This window comes from Trichoderma atroviride, chromosome 1, assembly GCF_020647795.1.
Source record: "Trichoderma atroviride chromosome 1, complete sequence".
In the NCBI taxonomy this organism is placed as follows: Eukaryota; Fungi; Ascomycota; class Sordariomycetes; order Hypocreales; family Hypocreaceae; genus Trichoderma; species Trichoderma atroviride.
In genome coordinates this window covers 1970150-1993084 of record NC_089400.1, presented here as the reverse complement: position 1 = coordinate 1993084, position 22935 = coordinate 1970150, and the positions used below count along the sequence as shown (strand labels likewise).

General features: G+C 50.9%; 8 protein-coding genes across 8 annotated transcripts; 6 read left to right on the top strand and 2 right to left on the bottom strand.

The window, feature by feature from the left end:
* Positions 1-2477: 2477 nt before the first annotated feature.
* Positions 2478-5068, bottom strand: TrAtP1_000749 (uncharacterized protein). The gene is made up of 2 exons (XM_014090748.2): positions 4902-5068; positions 2478-4770 (listed from the first exon to the last, which is right to left on the bottom strand). Exon 2 carries the CDS (start codon positions 4229-4231, stop codon positions 2681-2683), a length of 1551 nt encoding a protein of 516 aa, XP_013946223.2. The 5' UTR covers positions 4232-4770; positions 4902-5068; the 3' UTR covers positions 2478-2680.
* Positions 5069-6312: 1244 nt separating this feature from the next.
* TrAtP1_000748 (uncharacterized protein) lies at positions 6313-7869 on the top strand (the record flags this gene model as incomplete). Its single annotated transcript, XM_014090747.2, has 1 exon — positions 6313-7869. The coding sequence occupies one exon, from the start codon at positions 6313-6315 to the stop codon at positions 7867-7869; it is 1557 nt and encodes a 518-aa protein (XP_013946222.1).
* Positions 7870-8113: 244 nt separating this feature from the next.
* On the top strand, positions 8114-10115 carry TrAtP1_000747 (uncharacterized protein). Its single transcript, XM_014090746.2, has 2 exons — positions 8114-8704; positions 8823-10115. The coding sequence occupies exons 1-2, from the start codon at positions 8315-8317 to the stop codon at positions 9657-9659; spliced, it is 1227 nt and encodes a 408-aa protein (XP_013946221.2). The 5' UTR covers positions 8114-8314; the 3' UTR covers positions 9660-10115.
* Positions 10116-11002: 887 nt separating this feature from the next.
* Positions 11003-11869, top strand: TrAtP1_000746 (uncharacterized protein). The gene is made up of 4 exons (XM_014090745.2): positions 11003-11147; positions 11223-11299; positions 11403-11772; positions 11847-11869. The coding sequence occupies exons 1-3, from the start codon at positions 11120-11122 to the stop codon at positions 11595-11597; spliced, it is 300 nt and encodes a 99-aa protein (XP_013946220.1). The 5' UTR covers positions 11003-11119; the 3' UTR covers positions 11598-11772; positions 11847-11869.
* TrAtP1_000745 (uncharacterized protein) lies at positions 11796-13622 on the bottom strand. Its single transcript, XM_014090744.2, has 5 exons — positions 13445-13622; positions 13324-13370; positions 13167-13269; positions 12927-13096; positions 11796-12855 (listed from the first exon to the last, which is right to left on the bottom strand). The coding sequence occupies exons 2-5, from the start codon at positions 13361-13363 to the stop codon at positions 11867-11869; spliced, it is 1302 nt and encodes a 433-aa protein (XP_013946219.1). The 5' UTR covers positions 13364-13370; positions 13445-13622; the 3' UTR covers positions 11796-11866.
* A 1114-nt stretch (positions 13623-14736) lies between these two features.
* Positions 14737-17515, top strand: TrAtP1_000744 (uncharacterized protein). Its single transcript, XM_014090743.2, has one exon. The coding sequence runs from the start codon at positions 15637-15639 to the stop codon at positions 16894-16896; it is 1260 nt and encodes a 419-aa protein (XP_013946218.2). The 5' UTR covers positions 14737-15636; the 3' UTR covers positions 16897-17515.
* A 2458-nt stretch (positions 17516-19973) lies between these two features.
* TrAtP1_000743 (uncharacterized protein) lies at positions 19974-21347 on the top strand (the record flags this gene model as incomplete). The annotated part of the gene is made up of 2 exons (XM_066110711.1): positions 19974-20109; positions 21238-21347. 2 exons carry the CDS (start codon positions 19974-19976, stop codon positions 21345-21347), a joined length of 246 nt encoding a protein of 81 aa, XP_065966784.1.
* An 87-nt stretch (positions 21348-21434) lies between these two features.
* On the top strand, positions 21435-22670 carry TrAtP1_000742 (uncharacterized protein; the record flags this gene model as incomplete). The annotated part of the gene is made up of 1 exon (XM_014090742.2): positions 21435-22670. The coding sequence occupies one exon, from the start codon at positions 21435-21437 to the stop codon at positions 22668-22670; it is 1236 nt and encodes a 411-aa protein (XP_013946217.1).
* Positions 22671-22935: the final 265 nt, after the last annotated feature.

Sequence of the window (22935 nt, the reverse complement as noted above, 5' to 3'; positions counted from 1 at the left end):
TGGGTTGGGCTGCAGCTTGCGGAGGAAAGCTAAGGCCTAGATCCCAGGCCTCAACAGCACTGCTAGGCCTCAATAGTGATAATTCTGCGCTCAGTTACGGGGCACCACCCCCCAGTCCGTAGTCCCAGGGCAGTGGATGGGGTAGTGCTGCTGGCTGGGTATAAGACGTATCTAAAGTGCGGGATGCTACCAGGACCACGAGAATCTGAGATATGATTACGAATCCTTCTTCCCGCCAAAGGGTCTACTATACATGCTGGCATCCAGTCAACGCCTCAACGAATCTAATCTACGACGCTGGTTGGAGCAGCCGGCAGACCAGGGGAGGGGGCGTCACAGACGGCTTATACTTGGTCGTTGAAACAGTTTCCGTGCCAGTATCGCTAGTTCCAAGCCACAGCCGCGCTCACCAATAAGGTTGGTGAACTCGAACGAATCCTCATCGCCGGATGTCCTTGTATAACCATGACTTATCTATCAATCTATCCGAACATGCCCGGAATTTCTTGCTCTCTTTTCTCCTGTCTGTCCCATCTGCTCTGCTCCTGTTCTGTTCGTATTGCGCATCAACCTCATGGCGGAACAACCTGTAACGATCTACAGCATAAGCTCACGTCTCAAACCAGACCGACGGCAGTAACGGCACGAAAAACCGACGACAACGAAACAACACCACAAGGAAGTAACTAATCGCAAAAAACTACATTTTAAAAGCCGACATCGTGATGCTACAGGCGATCAATGATGACGAACGAGGCGCAGGGCCAGCACCAACTACTAGGCGCCTTGTCTTAGCGGACTCGCGGGCGTTGTCTTGTACTTTTTCCCCCTTCTCTTATTCGTTCTACCGCAATCTGTTTCCCCTAAGCAAAGTGCCCAGAAAAAAAGAAAGCCAAGGGCCCTTATTAGCGAGGATCAGGTATCTCAAATAACCACAGCCTGGCTAGAGGAGAGAGGCCCTTAATGCTGACAGCTTTTGGCCCGGCGGGGGGATCTAACCCTCCGAGACGGAGCAACCTCCAAAACAAGATATCGATGCTGGCGGGGGGGCTTAAAGACGCAGCAAAAAACGTGCCTGGATTGTGTCTCAATTGTGGATTTCCTCTCGAATTATGCAATTGTTAAATCGTAGAGTAAAGGTTTTGTTAGTTCTTTAAACCTTTTTTTAAAACTCTCCCCGGCCAGCCACTCTTACAGGCGGCCTCGTGTAAGCCAAAAAAGCCCCAAAAAGACAGGAACGGCACGGGCACACCACCTCTTGGGTAGAAAAAGCTTCTTTTTTTTTTTTTTACTCTTCATTGCTTTGCACTGCCTCGCTCTGCCCGACGCCAATCCCGCGCAGCTGTTCTGATATAGGCTAGGTCGACGTCACCATGGCTTTCTCGTAAAAGACAAGAGGCTGCAGAACTATGTGAACCTTGCTTGAACCACGTGTGGGCTTGGGAAGCTAAGAAGATGATTTGGTGATGCTACGCGGAATAAAGGCTGTTCTAGTAAGGTTAGGATACGAACAAAGCCAATATGATTCGAGGTTTGAAAGAAATGCCGGCCTGAGAATAGTAGAGTGTCTCCTATTTACTTTCCCACGCGCATGAACTGAGCCATCTGCCACTACTATCTGCCGGCACTAGGTACATGTAGCCTGTCATGTTTTCGTCCATTGACATCTCTGGAAATGCTGCTTATGTGCATTTTACACGTATGGAATCTTCAGCAAAGTCATCACAGGCGACTAACACGCCCCCGCCCCCCCTTATACAAACGGCCACGCCTCCAGATTTGGCAATCATCTTCTCAATATTATCTCCTATTTATATGTCTTTTAATAAATACTTCCACGGCTTTACCATCACCGCTCTTTGAACTCGTTTCACCAATTGCTTACTCTTTGTAATGGCCATCATGCAGGGGGGGGCTTACGCATTTACCGTCTCCGATGTCACTTTGACTAGGTGCCACTTGTAAGATGATCTGCCACGAGATAGTCTTGAAAGAGCTATGCTGTTATTAACTGCACCAATAGCAAATCCTTCCTTAAACAGAGTCAAGCTAAAGGGATACTATCTTCTGCCAAGTATGGCAATATCTTATACTATATTTCGCCGTCAGCATCATCCTTGCCTTGCATCTACGAAGCAGATCTGTAATACTATCATACCCTGACACTGCCATCAGCAAATCTAACAAAGATCCACCAAACACGCAAAGGGCACTCCGTCTTCTGTCCAATCCGTGATATCGCATTACTACTATACTGGCACCATCACATTTTCGGAGTCTACTTATAAGCGCCTACGCAGTAATACCAACTCTGCCAGCCTGACTCGGGCCCGTCATCACTAACGATGCGTGCCTGGGCATATCAAGGCAAGCTCCTGGTAATACTGCCCGCCCATCTAAATATAGGGGCAGCAACTACCCAAAGTGGCCAAAGGGTACATGCACAAGTGTCGGTCCATCATACCAAGACGAGTAATAGCTGTCAACAAGCTCTATTAGTCTGTCTAAACTCTAACTATAACCAGCTGCCTCTCGTTTCTAAACTTCTCCGCCGGTGTACATGTATGTATGAAGACAACGTTATCTATCCTGATTCCACATAGGTCCCATCGATGAACGCCTGTCCAAATGCCGTTCTCGTTGCTCACTATTGCTGTGTTTCTACAGCACAGTCTCTAATCTATGAACGACTTGTCAGATAGCCTCCGCTCTCGAGCAAGCTCGACGAGGCCACAAAGCTGAATCCACCAAACATATCATCCTTGGTTGGGCTGCCGGGCCAAAAGTCTCTCGAGGTCACTGTAGGGCTCAGGGAAAGTTCAGTGAACTCGGGTGCAAAATTCTCTGCCAGTTCAGGGTCTGTGATCATAGGCTGGATGGGTGGTTCCACCTCTCGTGCTGCCAGCTTCTTCCAATCAATCTTGCGGAAGAATCTGTGGTTCTTCAATGTCTGCAAGTCCTTGGGCATCACAGCACCCAATCGTTTACCCGGGTCTTTCCTTAGGAGCCTAGTGAGGATATCTTTGGCATCCATGCTGAGGTAATAAGGCAGTACGAGCTTCTGCTTGATAATGTTCTCCTGGATCTTGGCATGGTTTCCTCCCCGGAAGGGCGGGTTACCCGTCATCAAGTCGTATGCGAGAGCCCCAAATGACCACCAATCCGCGGCTTTGCCATATTTCTTTCCCTGGATCACCTCGGGGGCCATGTATTCAACAGTGCCCAAGATGGAATTGCAACTGTCTTCAGATTGGTCGACTGCAACCTTTGACAGTCCAAAGTCAGTCAACAAAAGATGCCCATCTGCATCAAGAAGGCAATTTTCGGGCTTGAGATCGCGGTATATCACACCGAGAGTTTGGTGGAGATGGGAAATAGCCAGAAGCATCTCTGCCATGTAAAAGGCTGCCACTGACTCGGAAAACATCTTCTCTGTATTGAGATGAGTGAACAGCTCTCCTCCCTGGCCGTATTCAAGAATAAGATACAGCTTCTCCTGGTCCTGGAAGGCATAAAAGAGCTTCACGACAAAGGGGTGACGGTTCACGGATTCCAAAATCTGTCGCTCAGTCTTGGTTTGCTCAACCAGCTTCTTGTGGACGACCAGAGATGCTTTCTTGAACTGTTTCTGGGCGTAGAGCCTTCCTGTTGAGCGCTGCTTCACCAGCACAACTGTGCCATAGGTTCCTTTGCCAAGGCACCGAAGGGAGTCGAAATCATCAGACGTCATTTTGCGCTTCGGATTCAGTCCACCTTCTAGGGGTTCCATGAATGACCTCTCTCGCACGCTCTCGCTCACAAAGTCGTTCTCTAGGTTGACCTCATAACTCGTCGATCCCTCAGAAAGCTCGCTACCCGTCTCACTTCGAGCTCCATCTCGGCTCTGGGAGCGGCTCGCCTGCCCAAAGCCGATTCGAGAATCCAAGCGAAGGCCATTGCGAGACAAGGATGACGAACGAGACGCTGCATCGAGGCTCAGAGGATCCATTTGCAAACGCAGCTTGGCGATTCCCGAGATGCTTGGCGATGCCGTTCCGCGCAAAATCGGGCTACAATTGACGCTCACAACGTCGTCGATGCGCGGACGGCCTCGACGGGCAGATAGACGCGGCGTATCGCATGCGCCATTATCGGAATCTTCGTCGCCAGATGCCACTGGCGTCACCTGAAAGCCACGAATAGTAGAGCGTGCCACAGGGGCAGCGTAGGATGCGTGGTTGATCATGATCATAGGCAGTGCTAAGCACAGCTCAGCTTTTTTGAATTTGTATTATTAACAAGATGCGACGGCCAAGAGCCTCTTGACTCCTGTCGCGATTCGAGTGGCTCTCAAGGCGTGCCACGGCGGCGCTCCGGATCTACACGCTGCGCGGATTCGGTTTGACGCTGGGCCTCAGGGTGTCTCGAAACACGCATCTGGTACCTGAAGAAGGACGTTGGCAAGTCAGAGGTTTCTTGTATATGCATTTGTGAGTATATTTGTTCCAAGTGGAGAAGACGCAGAGGTGAAGTCGTGTTTGTATCACCAAAATGGTGTAGGGGAGGAAAAAAGAAAGAAAGGGAAGCGAGGGAAGCAGCGGAAGAGGGAAAGTAAATATTTTTAGTAATTGGATCACCAGAGCGCCAAAAAGTGCTGCAGGCAGCCTCACTATCGGGCGCTCGCTATAGCCCTTGCAAGCCCTTGAAACCTTCCTTGTAGGGCCGCGGGGTACAGCGCGCCGCTCCAGTATTTGCGCTGGAATTACGGAGCACATGTCAGCGCCGATGGGCCTAAACCTTGTTAGGGCGAACATTAAACAGGCCAAGATGCCTTGCATTCAGTGTACCTCGACTTTTTTCCAAGTCTGGGTGCCACTTAAAAAAAAAAAAAAAAAAAAGTTCCAGGTCGCAATGGGGCATACCGTTTGCTCAATGCATTGAGAGGAAAGTAAATTTGCGCTCTATTTCGCCCTCTTCTGAGCCTCGTAACATGGCTGTGCCATGAAAGAGGCATTTCGCGCGCATCCCGAATCATAATCCTCGAGCATCCTCATCTGACCTGCCGGCATAAGACACAGGGGAAACATGCAATCTCAGCATTCCTGCGTCCAGGTGCTGCGCTCCTCGAGCTGCAATTGGCCCAGCGCTTGCACATGCTTATTTGGCCGTGCCAATGATAACTAATAGATTGGATATGCTAATGGATTCTCCCGTAGCGGCTATCCCGTCCAGACGATGGTGTGCGCTTCTTCCGGCAGGCTGGTCGGTGCTACTCTCAGCCCTGAAGCGTCTGCTGGTTATTAACGGTATGTATTTACTGGATAAAACTCAGTGTGCTGTTCCACTCGTAAAGCCAAAAAATCTAGCATCAGCCCATTCATCCTAAATGAGCATCCTGCAAGACGCTCACCTCACTTTACCCAGGCACTTTTTTTCTTTCTCATAATCCGTGCTTACGAATACTGCTGCTACTAATGTGACCTGACTTGTGTAAGGGGTCCATATGCAATACGACGTGGACACGCTTGACTTGCTGCATCTGTCGTCGACTCGTGGCAAACATGCTGGGATTTATTAGCTGGCTGCATTTTGCTGGACGCGGCTAATCGCGGAATGCCAGGCATGCACCGCGGAGTGTGTGGAGACCTGAATACAAAGAAAGAGAAAATAACGAAGGAAGGGAAAAAGAAAAAGAAAAGAAAGAAAAGAGAAAGAATTTCTCGCGCATTGTCTCATGTTTTCTTTCACCAGTTGCTTGGTAGAATTTACTTGTTTGTCTCTAGTCTGACCTCCTGGCTGAGGCTCATGTGATTCTGCCGTGCAAGGCTCAATTACTAGGTACGACAGGCCTGTCAAACGTTTAAATACTCGCTCCAAAATTTAAATAAAGAAATTGAAAGTACATTACCAAAAATGTAGTCTTTATTTCTTCCAAGAAGGTAAAATTAAAATCTACAAATAGCAGGACCAAATACAGAGGAACATTGGTGGGCATGTAGCATTGTGCCTGCATAAAAGCTGAAGTCGCTGATGCATTGTTCATTCTTACATAATCAAGACACGCCAATGAGCCATGGTCTCAATTTTCTAGAGCTCCAAGCTTAGGCAGGCTGATGTTGATACAGAACCACTACTTCGCCATTTCAACGACATCCAGAGCTGCCCTGCTGTGCGGCCAATGAATATACCACTGTAATCTTAATATTTATTTTGTTTCCTCAGCCAGGTCTTTCAATCAACAATCATATCTCAATCTCGACCGATCCTCTCGCGATTCCACCACGCTCTCATCACGGCGCATCACATTCACCTTCTTCCGACTCAATATCCAAAATGATACACCCATCACGGCAAGCATATGTGGAGGAAGCAGAGCATAGCACGGGCATTGCTCTGGAAGACCTCCCAGAAGACCATGATTACGAGATGAACATGGGCGATGGCGCCCCGCCCGAGAAGGCATCCGCCATCCTCAGCCAGTTCAATCGAAAACGACTTGCTGCCACCATTGCTGTCCCTACCGACGATGGCCGAGTTCGTGCTAGGTTACGAGAGATGGGAGAGCCCATGACCCTCTTCGGCGAGGGGCCAGCCGATCGCCGAGACCGACTGCGAGAGCTTCTCACCATCCAGGCAGAAATGGCTGGACTGGAGAGCGGCGACATCACCATGGAGGATGCCGACGAAGCAGAGGAGGAGGAGCAAGAGGAGGAATTCTATTCGAGAGGAGGTCCAGAACTACTACAAGCCCGCATCAACATTGCAGAATTCTCACTGCCTCGAGCAAAAAGAAGGACGGCGTTTCAAAAAATAGAATCTACAATCCCCTTGCGGACACATGTCAAGTTTCGGAAGCAAATCAAAGAGCGGCTACAGGCATTTGAGCTGCAAGGGAGTCAGACTGTTGGTGAGAGGCATATAAGCATGACAAGATTCTCCCCCAACGGAGAGTTGGTTGCTGTTGGTAACTGGGGTGGTCAAGTCAAGCTGGTTGAGATACCTAATTTGACGGAGAAGATGAGCTTCCGTGGACATAACAATAAAATCAGCGGCCTCTCGTGGTTTCCTGGGGCTACCCTGCCGGAGAGTGGAGTTTCCCCAGACTCTGTCAACCTTGCCTCTGGCGGTGCCGAGGGGATGGTCCATGTATGGTCTTTGAACCAGGACACCCCTTTGTCAAGCTTCAAGGGGCACTCGCAGAGAGTTTGCCGGGTGGAGTTTCATCCATCTGGCCGGTACCTCGCATCCGCTTCGGAGGATACATCATGGCGACTCTGGGACGTGGAATCAAATGCGGAGCTTCTACTTCAAGAGGGCCACTCCCGTGGTGTATACGCCATTAGTTTTAATACGGATGGCTCTCTGCTTGCTAGCGCAGGCCTGGATAGCATTGGACGAATATGGGATCTACGGTCAGGACGCACCGTAATGATTCTCGACGGCCATATGGATGGACACATCAAGCCAATACACGCTTTGGACTGGAGCTCCGATGGGCACCGAGTTCTATCTGGCTCTGCTGATGGGTGGATAAAATGCTGGGACGTCCGAAAAGTACAGAGGTCCGGTGGCATCGGTGCTCATAACAGCGCTGTTTCCGACATGCGGTGGTTCAAAGGCTTGGACGACCCTCTGCTCGGAATCCCACCGGGCCAAGACGACAAGGGAATGCAGCTGCCCAAGAAGGCAGGGACATTTTTCGTCTCAAGCGGCTTTGACCGAAATGTGAAGATCTTCTCAGCTGATGATTGGACCTTGGTTCAAACACTGAGCGGGCACACAGCTCCTGTTGCCAGCGTCGACTACAGCAGAGATGGACGGTGGATTGTGAGTGGAGGGCACGACCGCACAGTCAAGCTCTGGGGAAGAAATGACGGCGAGGCGCTATAGTCAATATTTCTGTACTTAGATTCTGAGTGGAATAATTGGCAAATCGGAATTGATACCCAGGATGGCAATTTAAGAAATTACAAACGTTTTACGATGACGAGTTGGATATGAGTTTCGCACCACTTACAAGTGACCTCTCTTGATTAGTCATGTGACAAGTGGCTCCAGATTAGATAACGGGGACCGCAATAATATGTACACGACCTTTGTACTCGTCTGTCGCGCCAGCGCCAAACTCCGTCATGACGTCCAAGCCGCTGCGCTCAGCAAAGTGAAAAGGAAATCAGGTTCATCCCTGCCGCAGAGTTCTCCATGAACTTTCACAGTCGCCGCCTCCCGCCAATTTCCAACGTGACCTAACCGTCCTCAGCAATGGCAAGCATCGACCGCTATCGCCCTCCGCGAGAGGGATATCAGCCTCCTAGCCTTCAAGGATCCGCGCGCCATGAAAGGCCATCCCGATCGCCTCCTCGACGTCGCGAGGTCCCTCCGGCGGCGCCCACGCCCCCCTCAGCACAGCGCGCGTACGTCTCCTCCACGGCCACAGGCGGCATCCAGCCAACAGACTCCGTTGCGATCCGGAGAGGAAACACCGCTGGCGCTGCCGAATCAATGGTTCTTCACCACGGACGAGGTCCACAGCACACCCTCCATCATTGACGGAATTTCTCCCTCGGAGGAGAGGCTTCGGAGAGCGAAGGGGATCAACTTTATATACCAGGCTGGCGTGATGCTTGACCTACCGCAGATTACACTATGGGTCGCCGGAGTATTCTTTCACAGATTCTACATGCGTTTTAGCATGGTTGGAGAGAAAGGCGGCATTCATCACTATGTATGTCTCTGTTTTCTTTTACCTTTTGCTCCGCTTTTATGACTTGCTCGACAAGCCATTCTGGCCCTCATAAGTTTTTGGCAGCTATTTGGTGGCGATGCTAATCTTTTCGACTCAGAATATCGCCGCAACTTCTTTGTTCCTTGCCAATAAGACCGAGGAAAATTGCAGAAAAACCAAGGAAATCATCATCGCCGTGGCTAGGGTCGCTCAGAAAAACACAAAATTGATTATTGATGAGCAGAGCAAAGAGTACTGGCGATGGAGAGATAGCATATTGACCTACGAAGAAGTCATGCTAGAACAACTAGCCTTCGACTTGATGATTGACAACCCATATCGCCATCTTTTCGAGCTTCTTGGGCAACTGGAAGTCATCCATAACAAGCATCTGCGGCAAGCAGCCTGGGCATTCTGCAACGACGCATGCCTTACAGCCCTGCCGCTTTTGATTGAAGCAAGAGATGTCGCCATCAGCTCCATCTACTTTGCTTGCGCCCACACAAATCAACAGATTGATGATGTGAATGGCGAAGGCTGGTGGAAGTTCCTGAAGGGGAGCGAAGACTGCTGTACAAAGGCCATCGAGGTGATGCGTCAGTTTTACACGGAGAATCCGCTTAGAAAGCAGAACCCGTCGCTGCCATCACCTGCCTTCCACCTTGAAAACACAAGGAGGCGAAATGACGATCTTTCATCCAACGCTGCAACACCGATGGAGCTCGACCGCGAAAGCCACAGCCCAGCTCCCAAGACAAACGGAGGGACAGACAGGCATTCGGATGGGAGAGACAAGGAACACGACTCCCTAAAGGTACCAGGTGATGGTGAATACGCACCACGATCGCCCTCCAAGAGGAAAGACACAGAAGTTGAGATGTCGGCGGAGAGTGAAAGAGCTGAAAAAAGGGCCAGGCTCTCGGAAGATGAAGAGGGCGAGCTGGTGGAAGATTGAGCCGTTGGAGCAGATGTATAATCTGTATCCCTGGTATGATGGCGGTTTTGGCGTTGGGGTTATTATCACAAAGCGTTTTCTTTGCGACGAAACGACGGAACGGTCTCAGCAAAGATATGACGTTTCTCTTTCATGTTTCAGGCAACGCTACGACCTTTGAGGATGGCGTTGGGGCTCCTTTCTTTTCTGCTTTTTTTTATTCCCGCTGCTAATTGTATCGATCGCCCTGACATGTTGGATAGAGATTGCCGCATAGGCACCATGGTATAAATGTTACGTACTGAACCTGGAGGTTAGGTGTGTTTTTTTGGTGGAAGCTGGACAGAAATTGATATCCCGAATAATTAACAAGATATTCGATACGTTGAGCTTGGTAATATGTGATGCGAAATATCAATTTGACAACCAAAGCTATGTGCTCTAAAAGCATCGTGGCAGCTCACACTGCGATACATCTCGGTCCGTGTTAAAGGTGAAGGTATATCGCCTTTGGGAAATGAGCAACTTCATTTGTGTATAACACGGTATGACTCTTACTCTCTTACTCAGCTGCTGCCTGGAATGCAAACAGCTGAAGACAACTACCGTTTGCCAGTTCTGCCACTCCCCGAGCTCTGGCCGCCCCAAGCATGCAGCTGCCTAGAGCTGCCTAGAGAACTATAAAGAGTGCCCGTCACCCGCCGCCACCTTTCAGCTTTCTTTCTTCTTTTCCTTTTCCTCAGCTCTCTTTGCCAAATGGCTTAGATCAAGTGTAGTATCTGTTCTTTTCAGTTTAATCTCTGAAACGTCCTCTACTGGAGGCGAATTTCGTGGTTATTCTTATTTTTGGTTCTCTGGGCGGAAGCGTTCCTCTGCGCTTGCGCATGGTGCTTCTGCTCACTGTGTCCCTGGTATTACACTGCTTCCGGGTGACGCGACCTTTTCATTGCTTGCGTTGGCTTGTCCAGCGAGGTGAAGAAGAGTGATTTTGTAGTGGATGAAGATTCCAGGGCCGTATCAAGGTCAAGTCTGTCAGGACTCAGGTTACGCGATATGAAATGAGCACGGTTGCGTCCTGGCTGGCGTTGGCGCGTCAAAGATGCTGGGCTTTTGAGCTACAAATCCTGCACAATTTTCAGCAGATGTTGAACACAGCATCTCTCCATATGAACTTCTTCCTTCTGCAATACTCCTGCTTGTATCCAATCCAATAAGAAAACGCAAAATCAAAGCTCATCGAGTCTCGTCGGCATTCATCTCGAGGTCTCCCAGATTTTCCCAGAAACAGCTTAGCGCGGCCTAGAGCTATGGTGCTTTGCTTCAAAAAAAGATGACCATGGGGAGCTTCCACTTAAACAGTCTCTCGCCAAACATTACCCGTATCAACCAACCGAACCCTCTATACCACCGCTCTTTTGCTTTCGCTACGGGTTGTTGAATTCTTCCTTTAGAGAGCGTTTACCCGCGGCTGTCACATCACAATGGCCACTCTGGGAGGCTACCTCAACAGTGAGCGCGACGCCCCTCGTCCAACCCCGCAGGCAGCCCTCGTTGATTTTGACTAACGCTTTGTTGTGCCTGCAGAAAAGGTCCTGATCGTGACGGCAGACTCGCGAATCCTTGTTGGGGAGCTGGCAGCATGTGATGCGTCGACAAATCTGGTATGCAATTGTCCTCTTTTCGCCATCAAGAGCGCTTCCCGAAAGCTGCTTTCTTCGGCCTCTCCGAGACAAAACGCAGGTGCTGACCACTTTGTGCTATTAGGTTCTGAAAAACGCCTTGGAGAGGATTATCCGAACACCTGACGATCCGGATCCATCAGCCGAGGTCCCTCTGGGGTTGTATCTCGTACGAGGCGACAACGTTTGCTCAATTGGCCTTGTCGACGAAACGCTAGACGAGAGCATAGACTGGACACAAGTAAAGGGGGCGGTAATAGGAGGAATTAAACACGTTTAGAAATCATCCTTTCAAGAACCGTACTCCAAGATATCACGGGGCAGCGAGTTGAAGGATTTACAAGAGAAAGAGAGGAACCAATTAGAGTTAATTTTTGTTTCGGGTACGGGGTCATTTAGGCACTTGGAGTGCTTGGAGTTGGGATATACACATGCAAAAGCCTTTCTGCAAAAGGGTACGATTTATATGGATTTAATACTATGGTTTTCATTCTGAGATGCTTTTGCTGACATGGCTCTCTATCCGAAGATTTTAAAACAAAGGTTGCATTAACCAAATACGCGCTGCATCCATACCTCTTTGAAGGTGTTCTCTCCAGGGGTTCCAATCACCCGCCTGATTCTGTTTCCCTTGCGGACGCTCAACCATCCCATTGTGTCGCCGGGGACCTCATCCAGAGTGACGAGATGAGGGTCGGCCTCAACGTCATCTGTCAGATCCACCAGAGCAGCCTCACCGGGCTTGGATCTAATACGCTTGTCCAGGATGTACGATCCCTTGGTCCACTGCCCGACTGTCTCGACTCGGAGATCTTCAGGCTTCGCGGGCACCTTCCATCGGGGGTCGTCGTGGGTCAGCACGTACCAAACTGTGAAGGGATCATGCAATGCCAGGGCTGGCTCGTTGCCATCACCCTCCATAGAGTCGATCTTGTTGAAAGCTCCGTTGATGAAGTGGCTAGCCCATCGAGCAAGAGGGCTGCCGGCATCAATGTAGGGCTGAACCGTTTCGACAAAGTAGTTCTTGTTGATGGCATGGCGTTCCGTAATGTCTAGTGGGCACAGAGTTACTGTAAGTCGGCGAGAGAGTTTCGCAGGGTACGGCTTGATGTTGACGTTGCTAGGAATGGGGGGCATTGTCGATGCTGGGCTGGGCGATGAAAGAGCATAGACAAGAGCGGCGGCAAGGGGGTCCGCGTAAGTGTTGAACTCTGCCGAGGGAGTGACGTTACCGGGGACCTCGACGGCTCCGCCCATGACTATCAGCTCCTTGACCTTGAGGAACGTCTCAGGGTCCTCGGTAGCAGCCAGTGCAACGTTTGTGAGGGGCCCAACGGCGAGAATGCTGATGGTGTCTGCAGGGTTCTCTCTGAGAAGACGCAGCATTTCTTTGTGGGCGGGCTCCTTGGATGGGGTGAAGCGTGGGTAGGATGAGGTGTGGTCATTGCCGTCTTCTTTATCGAAGAGGGCCTTCCAAGTTTCGGCGGGGCTCAAGTCAGTGTGTATATCATGGACGTTGTGCAACCCATCAGCGCCATCTATATTAGTAGACCTCAGTTAGTGTTCATCAGGAATAGGATATGTATATCAATAAGGGGGGGAATCATACGGAAGTAATCAGCAGCCAAGACAGGGTCTGCCAGTGAATGTTCAGCACCAGCAGCCACGATGGTCTTGTGGGCCTTCAAGGTCTCATAGCCTTCTGGGCGACCCTGGGACTTCCTCCACTCGAATTCCTTTTCTAGGACGTGGTACAACGCAGCTACGTTGCGAAGGCAGCTATTTGAAGAAAAAGTCAGATGGTGTGATTAACAAATAGGGTTTATTATTCATCATCTTATAGGCATACCATTGTAGAGGAACGTTGCCGTACGTGACTGAGATCATGGCCAACTCAAGCTCCTCGGGAGAGGCGCTGAGGGCCAGGAGAAGGGCCATGACATCGTCAACACCTTGGAATGGAGTAAGTTTAGGTCAAACAAGAGAGGTTAGAAGAGGAGAATTACCTGGATCAGTGTCCAATATGATTTTAGATTTTGGTGCCATTTTGGACCTGGATGGGATTAGAATGTTTTCTAACAACGATTTGACAAGTTCAGAGAGGGGCAAAAAAAGAAAAGAACATACAGATTTAAACAACTCTTCAAGCGCAAAATTGGAGCTTTTCTCGATCTAAAGGGAAGGTCCGACAGGTCTAGACGAACAAATCTCTCAACAAGGCTACGGGATTATGAAAGTCTTTAATACTAAATCCTTTCAACTCATCCACAACCGCGTAACTCGCCTCTCCGCAAAAAGTAGCCTTGGCGGGGTTTTTGGGGGAATTTTTTTCTGGGTTTCCTGCTGAGATAATCCTCTCTCCAACGGCACACGGAGCCCACCCCCGTTTTTTTGCGACTATCAGCGGCCGGCGACGGCCGAAGCACGCCCTTCTCTAGCTTGACTCTTTTGGTTGTGATTCACGGTGTTTGCCAATTCGAATTCGTAATTTGATGTTTGCATTTGGCCATGATTTGTTGCTGTTTTGTTTATTGGGCTCGATCCGGTTTGTACGGATTTCCATTCTGGGCTGGGGTGCAGTTGTGTTGGCGGGGCGGGCGGGAAACGGGCTTGAGGCTACATCTTGGAAATGCAGCATATCACTAAACAAGCCGGCTTATTTGAACAGTCATGTCTTGGTGATCAAGTGGTTCAAACAACTATGATTGTGTCATACGCGAGATGTTTGTTGAAATCTATGTGTAATGTGCGGCATTACTAGACAGCTGTTGCGAGCTCTCCGTTTCTATCTTATACATGGAAATTGCTTCAGCCGTCGCCTATGGTATAGCGGGAGTGCTGCATAACTTCTCTCTTCATCAATCCTAGGAGCGCGAAAATGCTAACAAGAGAGTCAAGATATCTATAGACAAGAGAATATACGAGCTTTAGCATTTGATAAAAAAACATCAATGAAAACGAAGCTGCTGCGCAATGCCATTTCTCAAGAACTGCAGGGTAAACAGATGCTCCATCCAAGAGCAGAACCAGAAACCGTTACACTCATGGAATCCTGCTGCACATTGTGTAACAGGGCATGATCCTCTGCGGCAATATCGAATCTACCTTCGGTACCTTGCATTTACAGCGGCGAGGCGCAACAAGCTGATGCAGGCCTGGAATCCCGTTGACCATCATCGAGCGTGCTATTGGATCAGTCGCTACTTGATGCACCCGGCAGGCCCATAATTCCTGCAAGGTCGATGTTGATGTGCAGCAGTGGCCAGCACCTGAAGCGAACGCTATAGGCCTGCTCAAATTCAGTTGACAGTGATCTCAAGGCGGCCGGATTTTCTAGAATTGCCGGCTGGCAGTGAATGCCATGCAAAGAATAATTGGCAACTACGGCAACAAAGAAAACATTCAACTTGCCACTCTCACAATTCCATCTGCCCTTCAACGCAACGCGACGCGCAGCCAACGCATCCTCGCAACTCTCCCATCCGAGACACAGTTCCTATCCTAACCGCTAGGGGACTCTGCATCTCCAGGCCCAGGGCACGGCAATCTTGCCACCGAACGGCATTTTAGCGAGACGATCTGATAGCGTCTCCAAGGCAGAAGCTCTCCCCGTAAAGGGCCAGCAAGAAACATCCAGTTACGTGCCCCACCAGATTCAATTTCCCCCCCTTGGCTGAGCCACTGAGGCGCTCGCGTTCGGGTCCCCCTGGTCGGCTTTTTCCCTTCGCCCTTTCCGACTGGCCAGCAGCCCTGCTCCTCGTTTCCCCATTGGCGACGTTGCGGCAACAAACACCCCTGCTTTGCGTTGAAGCCACCTGGTGCTTTTCTTTTGTCGTGTCCTCAACCGCCTGTACGTTTTTCTTGTTTCCTTTCTATGCTTGTTCGCTGCCATCCATCATCAATCCCGCGTCTGGGCAATTGGGGCATTGCGGCTGTCCTTTTCACATTCCCCTCACATCTTTCCGTGGTCGGTTCTTGACGTTTCTGCCAGATTGCGGATTTGCGCCAGCCTCGAAGGTTTGCCGCTGCAGTTAACCCTGCTGCATCGCTCCGCTGGTATAAAACGCTCCAGCATCCGTCAACGGTAGCACCTCCTGCAGCTATCCGACAATCGATCGAGCACCTGGACGTTGCGTCTCTCTAATTTCCTTTTCAGCTCGCTGTTTGTCGCACAGGCCATCGTCGGCTCAGGGGAGAAGCAAAAGACAGAGAGCAGCCGTTCATCTCGATATCGCGGCGTCGATTTCTGCCACCACATATCACAATCTCACTTTGCCCACTGATAGCAATTTAGAACGCGAAAGCATTTTAAAATCATCATGGCCGATGCAAGCATGCTTTACACCATCGGCGCCTATGCCACCCTGATTGGGTTTGGCTATGCCATCTATCACCTTTCGACACAAAAGGACAAGCAAAAGGGCGGCGTCACTATTACCAAGCCTGCAAAAGCCCCCCAGCAGCCAGCGGCTCGAAAAGAAGACCGAAAGAAGAAGCAGCGAATGGAAAGCTATGCGACTGAGAGCAAGTCATCCAAGCCCGAAGCCCAGAAAGAAAAGGCTCCCGAAGCCAACCAGTGGCTGAGCAATGATGCCGAGAAGCAAGAAAAGCTCGACAACCGAGAGTTTGCCAGACAGCTCTCCAAGGCCAAGGAGGGTGCCAAGTTCGACAACAAGAAGGAGGCTGCCAAGCAGCGAGAGAAGACTGTGAAGCAGTCCAAGGCTAACAAGTCCAAGGCTGCGCCGGCCCCAGAGGCCGTCATTTCTGCCCCGTCGTCCAACGGCGCCGACGCCGACGATGACGAGTCTCCTGTTGCTCTGTCTCCCGAGACTCGTCCCGTGGACGTCAGCGGTGTCAGCGACATGCTCGAGCCAACCTCTACTACCGGCCCTTCCGTTCTCCGTCTCACTGATACCGAGTCCAAGAAGCAGAAGAAGGCTTCCAAGAACCCTGAACCGGTTGAGACCAAGAAGCAGAGACAGAACAAGAAGAAGGCCGAGGCCGCCAAGGCTGCTCGTGAGGAGAGTGAGAAGGAGCGCAAGGTTCTCGAGGAGAAGCAGCGCCGAACTGCTCGCATCGCTGAAGGCCGCGCTGCCAAGGATGGCTCTGAGTTCATGGCAGCCGTCAATGGAAAGAAGTCTGCTTGGGACGGCACCAATGGAACCAACGGTGCTGCTGCTAAGAACGGAGATGCAGCTGTCCATGCCCCTCTTGATACCTTTGAGAAGTCCACTCCTGCCCCCGCTCCCAAGAAGGAGACTGTCAATCAGCTAGAGAGCTCTTGGATCTCAGCTCTCCCCTCCGAGGAGGAGCAGATGGAGATGCTCAAGGAAGAATCTGATGAGTGGAACACCGTCAAGACCAAGTCTTCCAAGAAGTCCAAGAAGGCCCCGTCAGTCGAATCTGGAGAGGAGGCCACTCAGGCCCGTCCTGCGGCTCAGACTCAGCAATCCACCGAGACCAAGACCCGTCCTGCGGCTAAGCCTGCAGCCGCCAAGAACTTTGGAGGATCTTTCTCTGCATTGACCACTAAGGACGATGATGCCGAGGAGGAGGTTGAGGAGGAGTGGGATGTCTAAAGCCCCGGATGCACGACGACGAATACAAACTGTGCATATATTGCCCAGCTGCAGGGGGGCGGACTAACGCATATTCCCCCAGCCGCTGTATACTACTCGCCAAACGGACATACCTCTAGCCGTTGGCATTTTCTCTTGCTAATCTGTATGGATGCCATGTATGTTGGATTTGAGAGATATTCTCCGGAAAACCTACCTCAGGACGCAAGAATACAAAACCAAAAACACACAAAAAAAATATGAGACGAGGCTTATGGATGCATTTATTCGGCAGGCAATATGCCAAATGTCTAGTGGTCAGGGGGGGATTGCGGAATCGACTTGTTTTAGCGCATCATGAAATGCCATCAGGTCGACCTTTGTTTTCTTTTTTCCCACTTTTTCTTTGTTGTTCTTTTTAATCTTCATCTTCTTTTACCTTTGTCACTGCATTACGTATTTGGCTGTTGAAGAGCGAGACTGGGAAAACGGTCTTGCGGCAGAGGCAAACAAAAAAGGGAGGACGCAGATGCTACGAATGAAACTATTCCGGATGGACAATGGACGAGATACAAAGACGCGTGTATGTAAATAAATACTGTTGGTATCAGATCTCAAAATGGGAAAATCTACGCTTGCTAAGTGCATTCAAGGTGATTGATAGGAGGTGGTGCTGTTTGTGATGGTCCAAGTGAATCAGGACACCTTGATGGCACCATAGTCTAGTAGCACTAACAAAAATCAATTGATGCCATTTGCTCATTGCTAGCAAACAATGTCCCAGCTGCACCTGTGTTTGGGCATAAATGAGGCTGATTTACTGTCAGTATGACACTAGAAGCACTGATTGAACATAGAGCATTGAAGCGACGCTGTGTCCGCACGGCCTATTATCATCTCAAAGTTTGCCTCCCAGGGCGCCTCTGCCCGCATTCCGCACCCATTCCGATTTGGAGCAAGGCCCCGATCGAAATGCCTGAGGTGGTGCCTGGGGTGCAGCAAGCCACACCTCCCTCAAAATGCCTTCGTTCCCCCCGGACTAACGTAGCACTAACAAAACATTGAATGTCTACGGGGTAGTATTGGATGCTACATTGGCATTCCTGTAGGCTTTGGCTGGCCCCCTAAACAACGGGCGGCTGTTTTTACTGCTGTTGCTGCTGTATTTGGGCGGCTACAACGAGGCACACTCACACAATCACACACACGCACAGGCATCCTTGGCGCTTCCCGGACGTCCGCCTCGCTTTTCGTGGCGTGGCCAGTTTTGTAGTGGTGGTTGAGTCGGAACCGGGTGCCGTGAGCCCAAGCCAGCTATGGAGCACGGCGATTTTTACTTCTTTTTCTCAGAGTGGCCGCTGCGGGTCTTATTATCCGACTCTCTAGACTCCATCGACATACATGTGCTGAAGTAGGCAGTGTGGCTAGTACCTGTCTCGTGCCTTGAAGGGAGGCGCTGCAGGGCCGTCTTACACCAACCGACTACAGGCGTATTTATACATTTGCGTACGTAGTTTCTGTGTTATCAGTTCACGAGATCGATATTCGGGCTGTGTGTCGTCTCTCACATCTTCCATCAGCAATGCCGCCGAGAATGTGCAAAAACTCAATGGGAGTGGGCGGACGGGTGGACGTCGTCCCGGAGAGGAATTTTTGTTGTTGGCTTGCCACCACGGCGGGACGGCCAAGTCGGCTCCCGGTGCCACCCTTTCGACATGGCTGACTTTTTTTCCCTTAACCTTTTCTGCTTCGTGATTGTGAATGATACGACAAAGTTACCATGAGCCAGTAGGCATCGATACTGGCCTTCCGCGGTCCCGAGGCAGCAAACTAATCCGTAATTTTCTTTCCCTTCTCCGTCTCCTCTTATTCTCAGGCTCGCATTGTTCTTACGCACGGAACGTCGGGATCAAGTGAGATATTTTCGCTGGTGTCAGCCAAGCAGGTGGGAATGCGCAGCGGGGGGGGCCAGCGCACGGCCAAGGACGGTCATTGACTCGATGACGACGACTCGTGAGGGGGGGAAAAAGTCAAACATTGAAAGTCCTAGAATGTAAATTGGAATCTTTTCTTTTTTCCTGACCGAAATCTGCTGCATCTGTTCGCTAGCTTAGGCACCAGGTCTCGTCCGTGCGTACATGTGTAGTCAGTATTATGTGTTGAGGGCGCAGTAGAGCGAGTTGATCATGGCAGATGACGGCGACGTGGCATGTTGGTATTAGACGCTTCTGCCGCTGCTGTCCAGTCAATGCCAGAGAGCACGCAAGGGGTTGGCCCGTTAGTCTTTATGCTTTTCTCTAATTCTTTTCGACACATCTGTTTTTCTGGCAAGCGAGGAACCCCCAAGCTTTACCCGACCCTCTTGTGATGTCAAGAATCTGAGAGGCGCCGCCTGCGCCTGTGGGGAGCAAATAGAAGGTCGAGAATGCCCAACATGGGAGGCACAAGTCGCCATTGGCGGCCACGGCACGGCGCTCATACGAACGGACGGGGTCGATAGCGCAACTTGGCTTCAGTAGCCCCGTGGCACGAGCACGAACAAGCGCAAATGGTCGTTGAAGAGACAAAGTTGCCAGGTCCGCAAAAGGCCAAACCTCAAAGGTCAATTTTGGACCCCGGAACCCTGGACGTGCCACTTGCCGCTTGAGGCAATAGGGAATCAGAGAAGGGTACAGTACATGGGCATTGGGCGCAGCCTGGCCACCAGAAGAGGTACCCCCTCCCCCATGGGTATCAAGCAATGAAACGAACGACAGGCATTGTCCCCCGTTCCGCATTCTCGCTTGCTGGCGTAGGGTCCATTTGCTGGGCGAGGATCCCCAATGCTGTGCCCCCCCAGAGAAAGATCCTTATCTTACTGTGATGATGATGCGCAGCGCTCGCACGGAGTTGAAACGCAGAGACTCAAGTCGAGTGTTTCACCCGCGAGGCATGCTGCTCCAGCCCGCCGCACGCCAAGCGCTGGAGTCGCGCGCGCGAAGACGACCAAAGCAGCATAGAAGGGACGAAAAAGATGGGGAATTAGACCGACGCCGTATGCGAGGACCGCGGACGGAGCGCCAGCGGCCCTCTTAGTTGATTGGGGGACCCGTTTCTCCATGGATCTAAGCGGTGACCGCGCCCCCGAGCAAGACGTATTCGCAGCACTAAGATATTGCGGGCAGGTATCCGAGCTCAGTAAAATGAGAGAAATATCACGACCCTCTCCGTATCTGCCACTGGGGACGGGCGTGGGTAATTAGACTCGTAACGCTTTCGCAGGCTGCCGTGCCGTGCCGTGACTTTGTGGTGATTGAACAGAGTTTCGAATGCCTCATGAACAAAAAGATGAACGCAGGAAAACAGCAAAGAAAAAAAAAAAGGTTTCTGCAGCAGGTAGCTGATATTGAACTCTATTGGGCCTCGACGGCCGAAGCGCAAGCCTCTGGCGGCGTTTTAGGTTCCTCCGCAGACGGGGTGGACAGCAGTAAAATGAAGCCTAGGCCACATCGCCAGCTAAGCTCCCGGCGGTGCCTTTCTCGCATGCGCCAGGACTGCTTGAGTCGTACAAGTAGCAGCGCTGTTTGAGGCCTTTGTGGCGAGCCGTCGCGGGGTCCAGGCTAGCGGGCCTCACCACTGTCAGGCAATCATAAGGCCCTGGTCCCCCCCCTGCCCATCACGGCCTCTCTGATCCTCTGATCTGCTGTCGAAAAACCGCCGCTGGGCTTGTGGTAGCGCCGCATCTTCAGCACGTTACAGCGCAGCGATCTCTCTTGCGTCGATCTGCGCCTCTCCCTTCCCTCTTCTCCATCTCTCACACACTCTCCGAGACCTCCCTCCACGTCTCTAATTTTTTTTTTTTTTTTTACGCGCCTCACCCCAAAATCCAACCCTCCTCCAAAAATAGAGGCCAGCCAGCTGGACTTGCTGCCGCCCCCCCCTGGTGCTTATAGAGGCTTTGCTTTTATTTTTGGCGCTGCTCGTACTGAAACGAACCTCGTCGCTACGCATTTCCGCCCTGCCACCGTCTCGCCTCGCCATCTCCTTTCCGCAGCCGCCTCTTCTTTCCTTTCATCTCATCACTTTCGCATTGTCCTGCGTCATTGCCAATTTTCCCTTTTTTGTTTCTTTCTTAGTCTCTTTCTTTTCATTGTTGTGACGACTTTCAATTATTCTGTCTTTTTCTTTTGTCACGGTGCTCTTCTCCCTCCATTTCTTTACCGCACTCAACCTCCTGGGGACGTCTCGAGACTTGAAACTGTCGCAGACCCCCCTTAACTTTCTCGACGATACGCCTCGCTACCCCCACGCCTCCAATCGATTTACGAACTATCGAAATCTTCCATTCCAGTGTGCCTAACGACGACTTTCTCTTCTGGATAGCAACCTGCTTGTTATTAGTGGTCTCTTTCTTTGGGCTGCTGGACTCTCATTTAGCCGAATTCGCTGCGTTTTCCATCACGACTGTTCGCTCTCTCGATACCGACACTTGAACACGCCATTCTACGTCCATGTTGAGGATATCAAACGCCAATTGAAAGGCATTCTACATACGGGGACGTGCCCTGTAGCCTTCCATCATGTCCTTCCCCGTCGCGCTACAGTCGGCCATCTTCTACCTGCTTGCCTGCACACCATGCGCTGAGGTACGGCATCGTCACAAGGCCAAGGGCCAGGCCAAGAAAGAGAGGGTAGAAAAGGCGAAACTGGAGACGCAGCAACCTGGCTTATATCGACATCCCTCACCGTTCAACACCAATCCCTACTGGCAAGAAGAGATTCGCATGGGACCTAGCTTGCCGAAGAAATCGGCCAGCAAGAACTCAAGCCAACGGGGGCTGATGAGCGCGGGAGGAGAGACGACGGGAGGAGAGATCAGTGCACTTAGCCTATCAGGGCGGACAAACACTGGCGATAGCCACACCAATTTCGGAGACAGCACGTTGGTGGTATCACAGGATGGCATTCTATCAGATGACTGGAATTCGCGGCACGGATACCAGCGCGAGGACGAGGAGCTATGGGGAGCAGATTGGACTGGCCACAAATTAAAAGACGCCTTTTCCAAAGCGAGGGATTCGGCTGGAAAGCTAATTGAATCAACACTGGGCATGGATAAAGAAGTAACAGAGGAGGAACGCCGTCAATTTTATGCGGCCCCACGAAACCCACCGGTCAACGACCTTCACCCACCCGTCGTCAGCAGCAAACTGCCTCACAAGGAGGCTCACAAATGGATGCTGCAGCCACCTCCGTCTGCCAAGGTTATGGAAGGCAAGGTGCCTGTCAGCAGAGCCATGAGCGCTAGTAGCAGAACAAGCGCGAGGACAGCTGCAAGTGGGAGGACAGCTGCTAGCGGAGAGGAAAGACTGGCTCGCCAACTGCAGGAAAAGCTGGTCAGAGAGAAGATTATGAAGGAATTACCGACGGAATCTGAGCTGATCGACTCACTCTTCGTTTCCCGAACTCGCAGCACCCGATCTGATTTGACACGGACACGTAGCCTGTCATTTGACGGCGGCTCTGACGAGGCATTGGATAACCGAAGACGGAACAACCGCTTGAGAGCATTGGCTGTTCCTCCCGGATACGAAGAGTCAGAGGATGAGTACGAAGATATATTCACACCTCGCATCACCAAGAGCACCAGCAACTCTAGTCAGCCTGGACACGCTGCGCAACGACCGAAGCTGGAAACTATCACCAGCAGTGAAGGCAGCAACCGATCACGGTCAAAGAGGTCAAGACGGCACAGATCTACCAGGAAGAAGAACCTGCCTGGAACGGGATCACCTGTTGGAGATGACTCTGACTAAAGACGCCATATGACAGCGTTCCTTTCTTAAAACACCAACATGCGACTGTACTGCACAAACGGCGCAATGATCTGCTTTGCTTTTGCTTAGTTCCTTTGCTTTGTCTATCTTTTTGAGTTTTTTTTTATTGGTCTTTTCTTTTTTCCACATACATATTCTTTTTGCTTCAGTTTCAAGCATAGCACAAATGCGGGCGCTGGGAGAGGGAGAGAAAGAGAGGCATCCTTTTTGGGTAGTGTTTTTTGTGCTTTTGGTTTTTGGGTCT

Excerpts from the sequence above, each read along its gene's own strand:
- TrAtP1_000749 (XM_014090748.2), bottom strand. The coding sequence starts at position 4,231 with ATGATCATGATCAACCACGCATCCTACGCTGCCCCTGTGGCACGCTCT.
- TrAtP1_000745 (XM_014090744.2), bottom strand. The coding sequence starts at position 13,363 with ATGGCACCAAAATCTAAAATCATATTGGACACTGATCCAG. Across the intron at positions 13,270-13,323 it reads CATATTGGACACTGATCCAG|GTGTTGACGATGTCATGGCC; the intron begins GTAATTCTCCTC and ends CTCCATTCCAAG. Across the intron at positions 12,856-12,926 it reads CTTGGCTGCTGATTACTTCC|ATGGCGCTGATGGGTTGCAC; the intron begins GTATGATTCCCC and ends CTACTAATATAG.
- TrAtP1_000746 (XM_014090745.2), top strand. The coding sequence starts at position 11,120 with ATGGCCACTCTGGGAGGCTACCTCAACA. Across the intron at positions 11,148-11,222 it reads TCTGGGAGGCTACCTCAACA|AAAAGGTCCTGATCGTGACG; the intron begins GTGAGCGCGACG and ends TTGTGCCTGCAG. Across the intron at positions 11,300-11,402 it reads GTGATGCGTCGACAAATCTG|GTTCTGAAAAACGCCTTGGA; the intron begins GTATGCAATTGT and ends TTGTGCTATTAG.
- TrAtP1_000747 (XM_014090746.2), top strand. The coding sequence starts at position 8,315 with ATGAAAGGCCATCCCGATCGCCTCCTCGACGTCGCGAGGTCCCTCCGG. Across the intron at positions 8,705-8,822 it reads AAGGCGGCATTCATCACTAT|AATATCGCCGCAACTTCTTT; the intron begins GTATGTCTCTGT and ends TTTTCGACTCAG.
- TrAtP1_000744 (XM_014090743.2), top strand. The coding sequence starts at position 15,637 with ATGGCCGATGCAAGCATGCTTTACACCATCGGCGCCTATGCCACCCTG.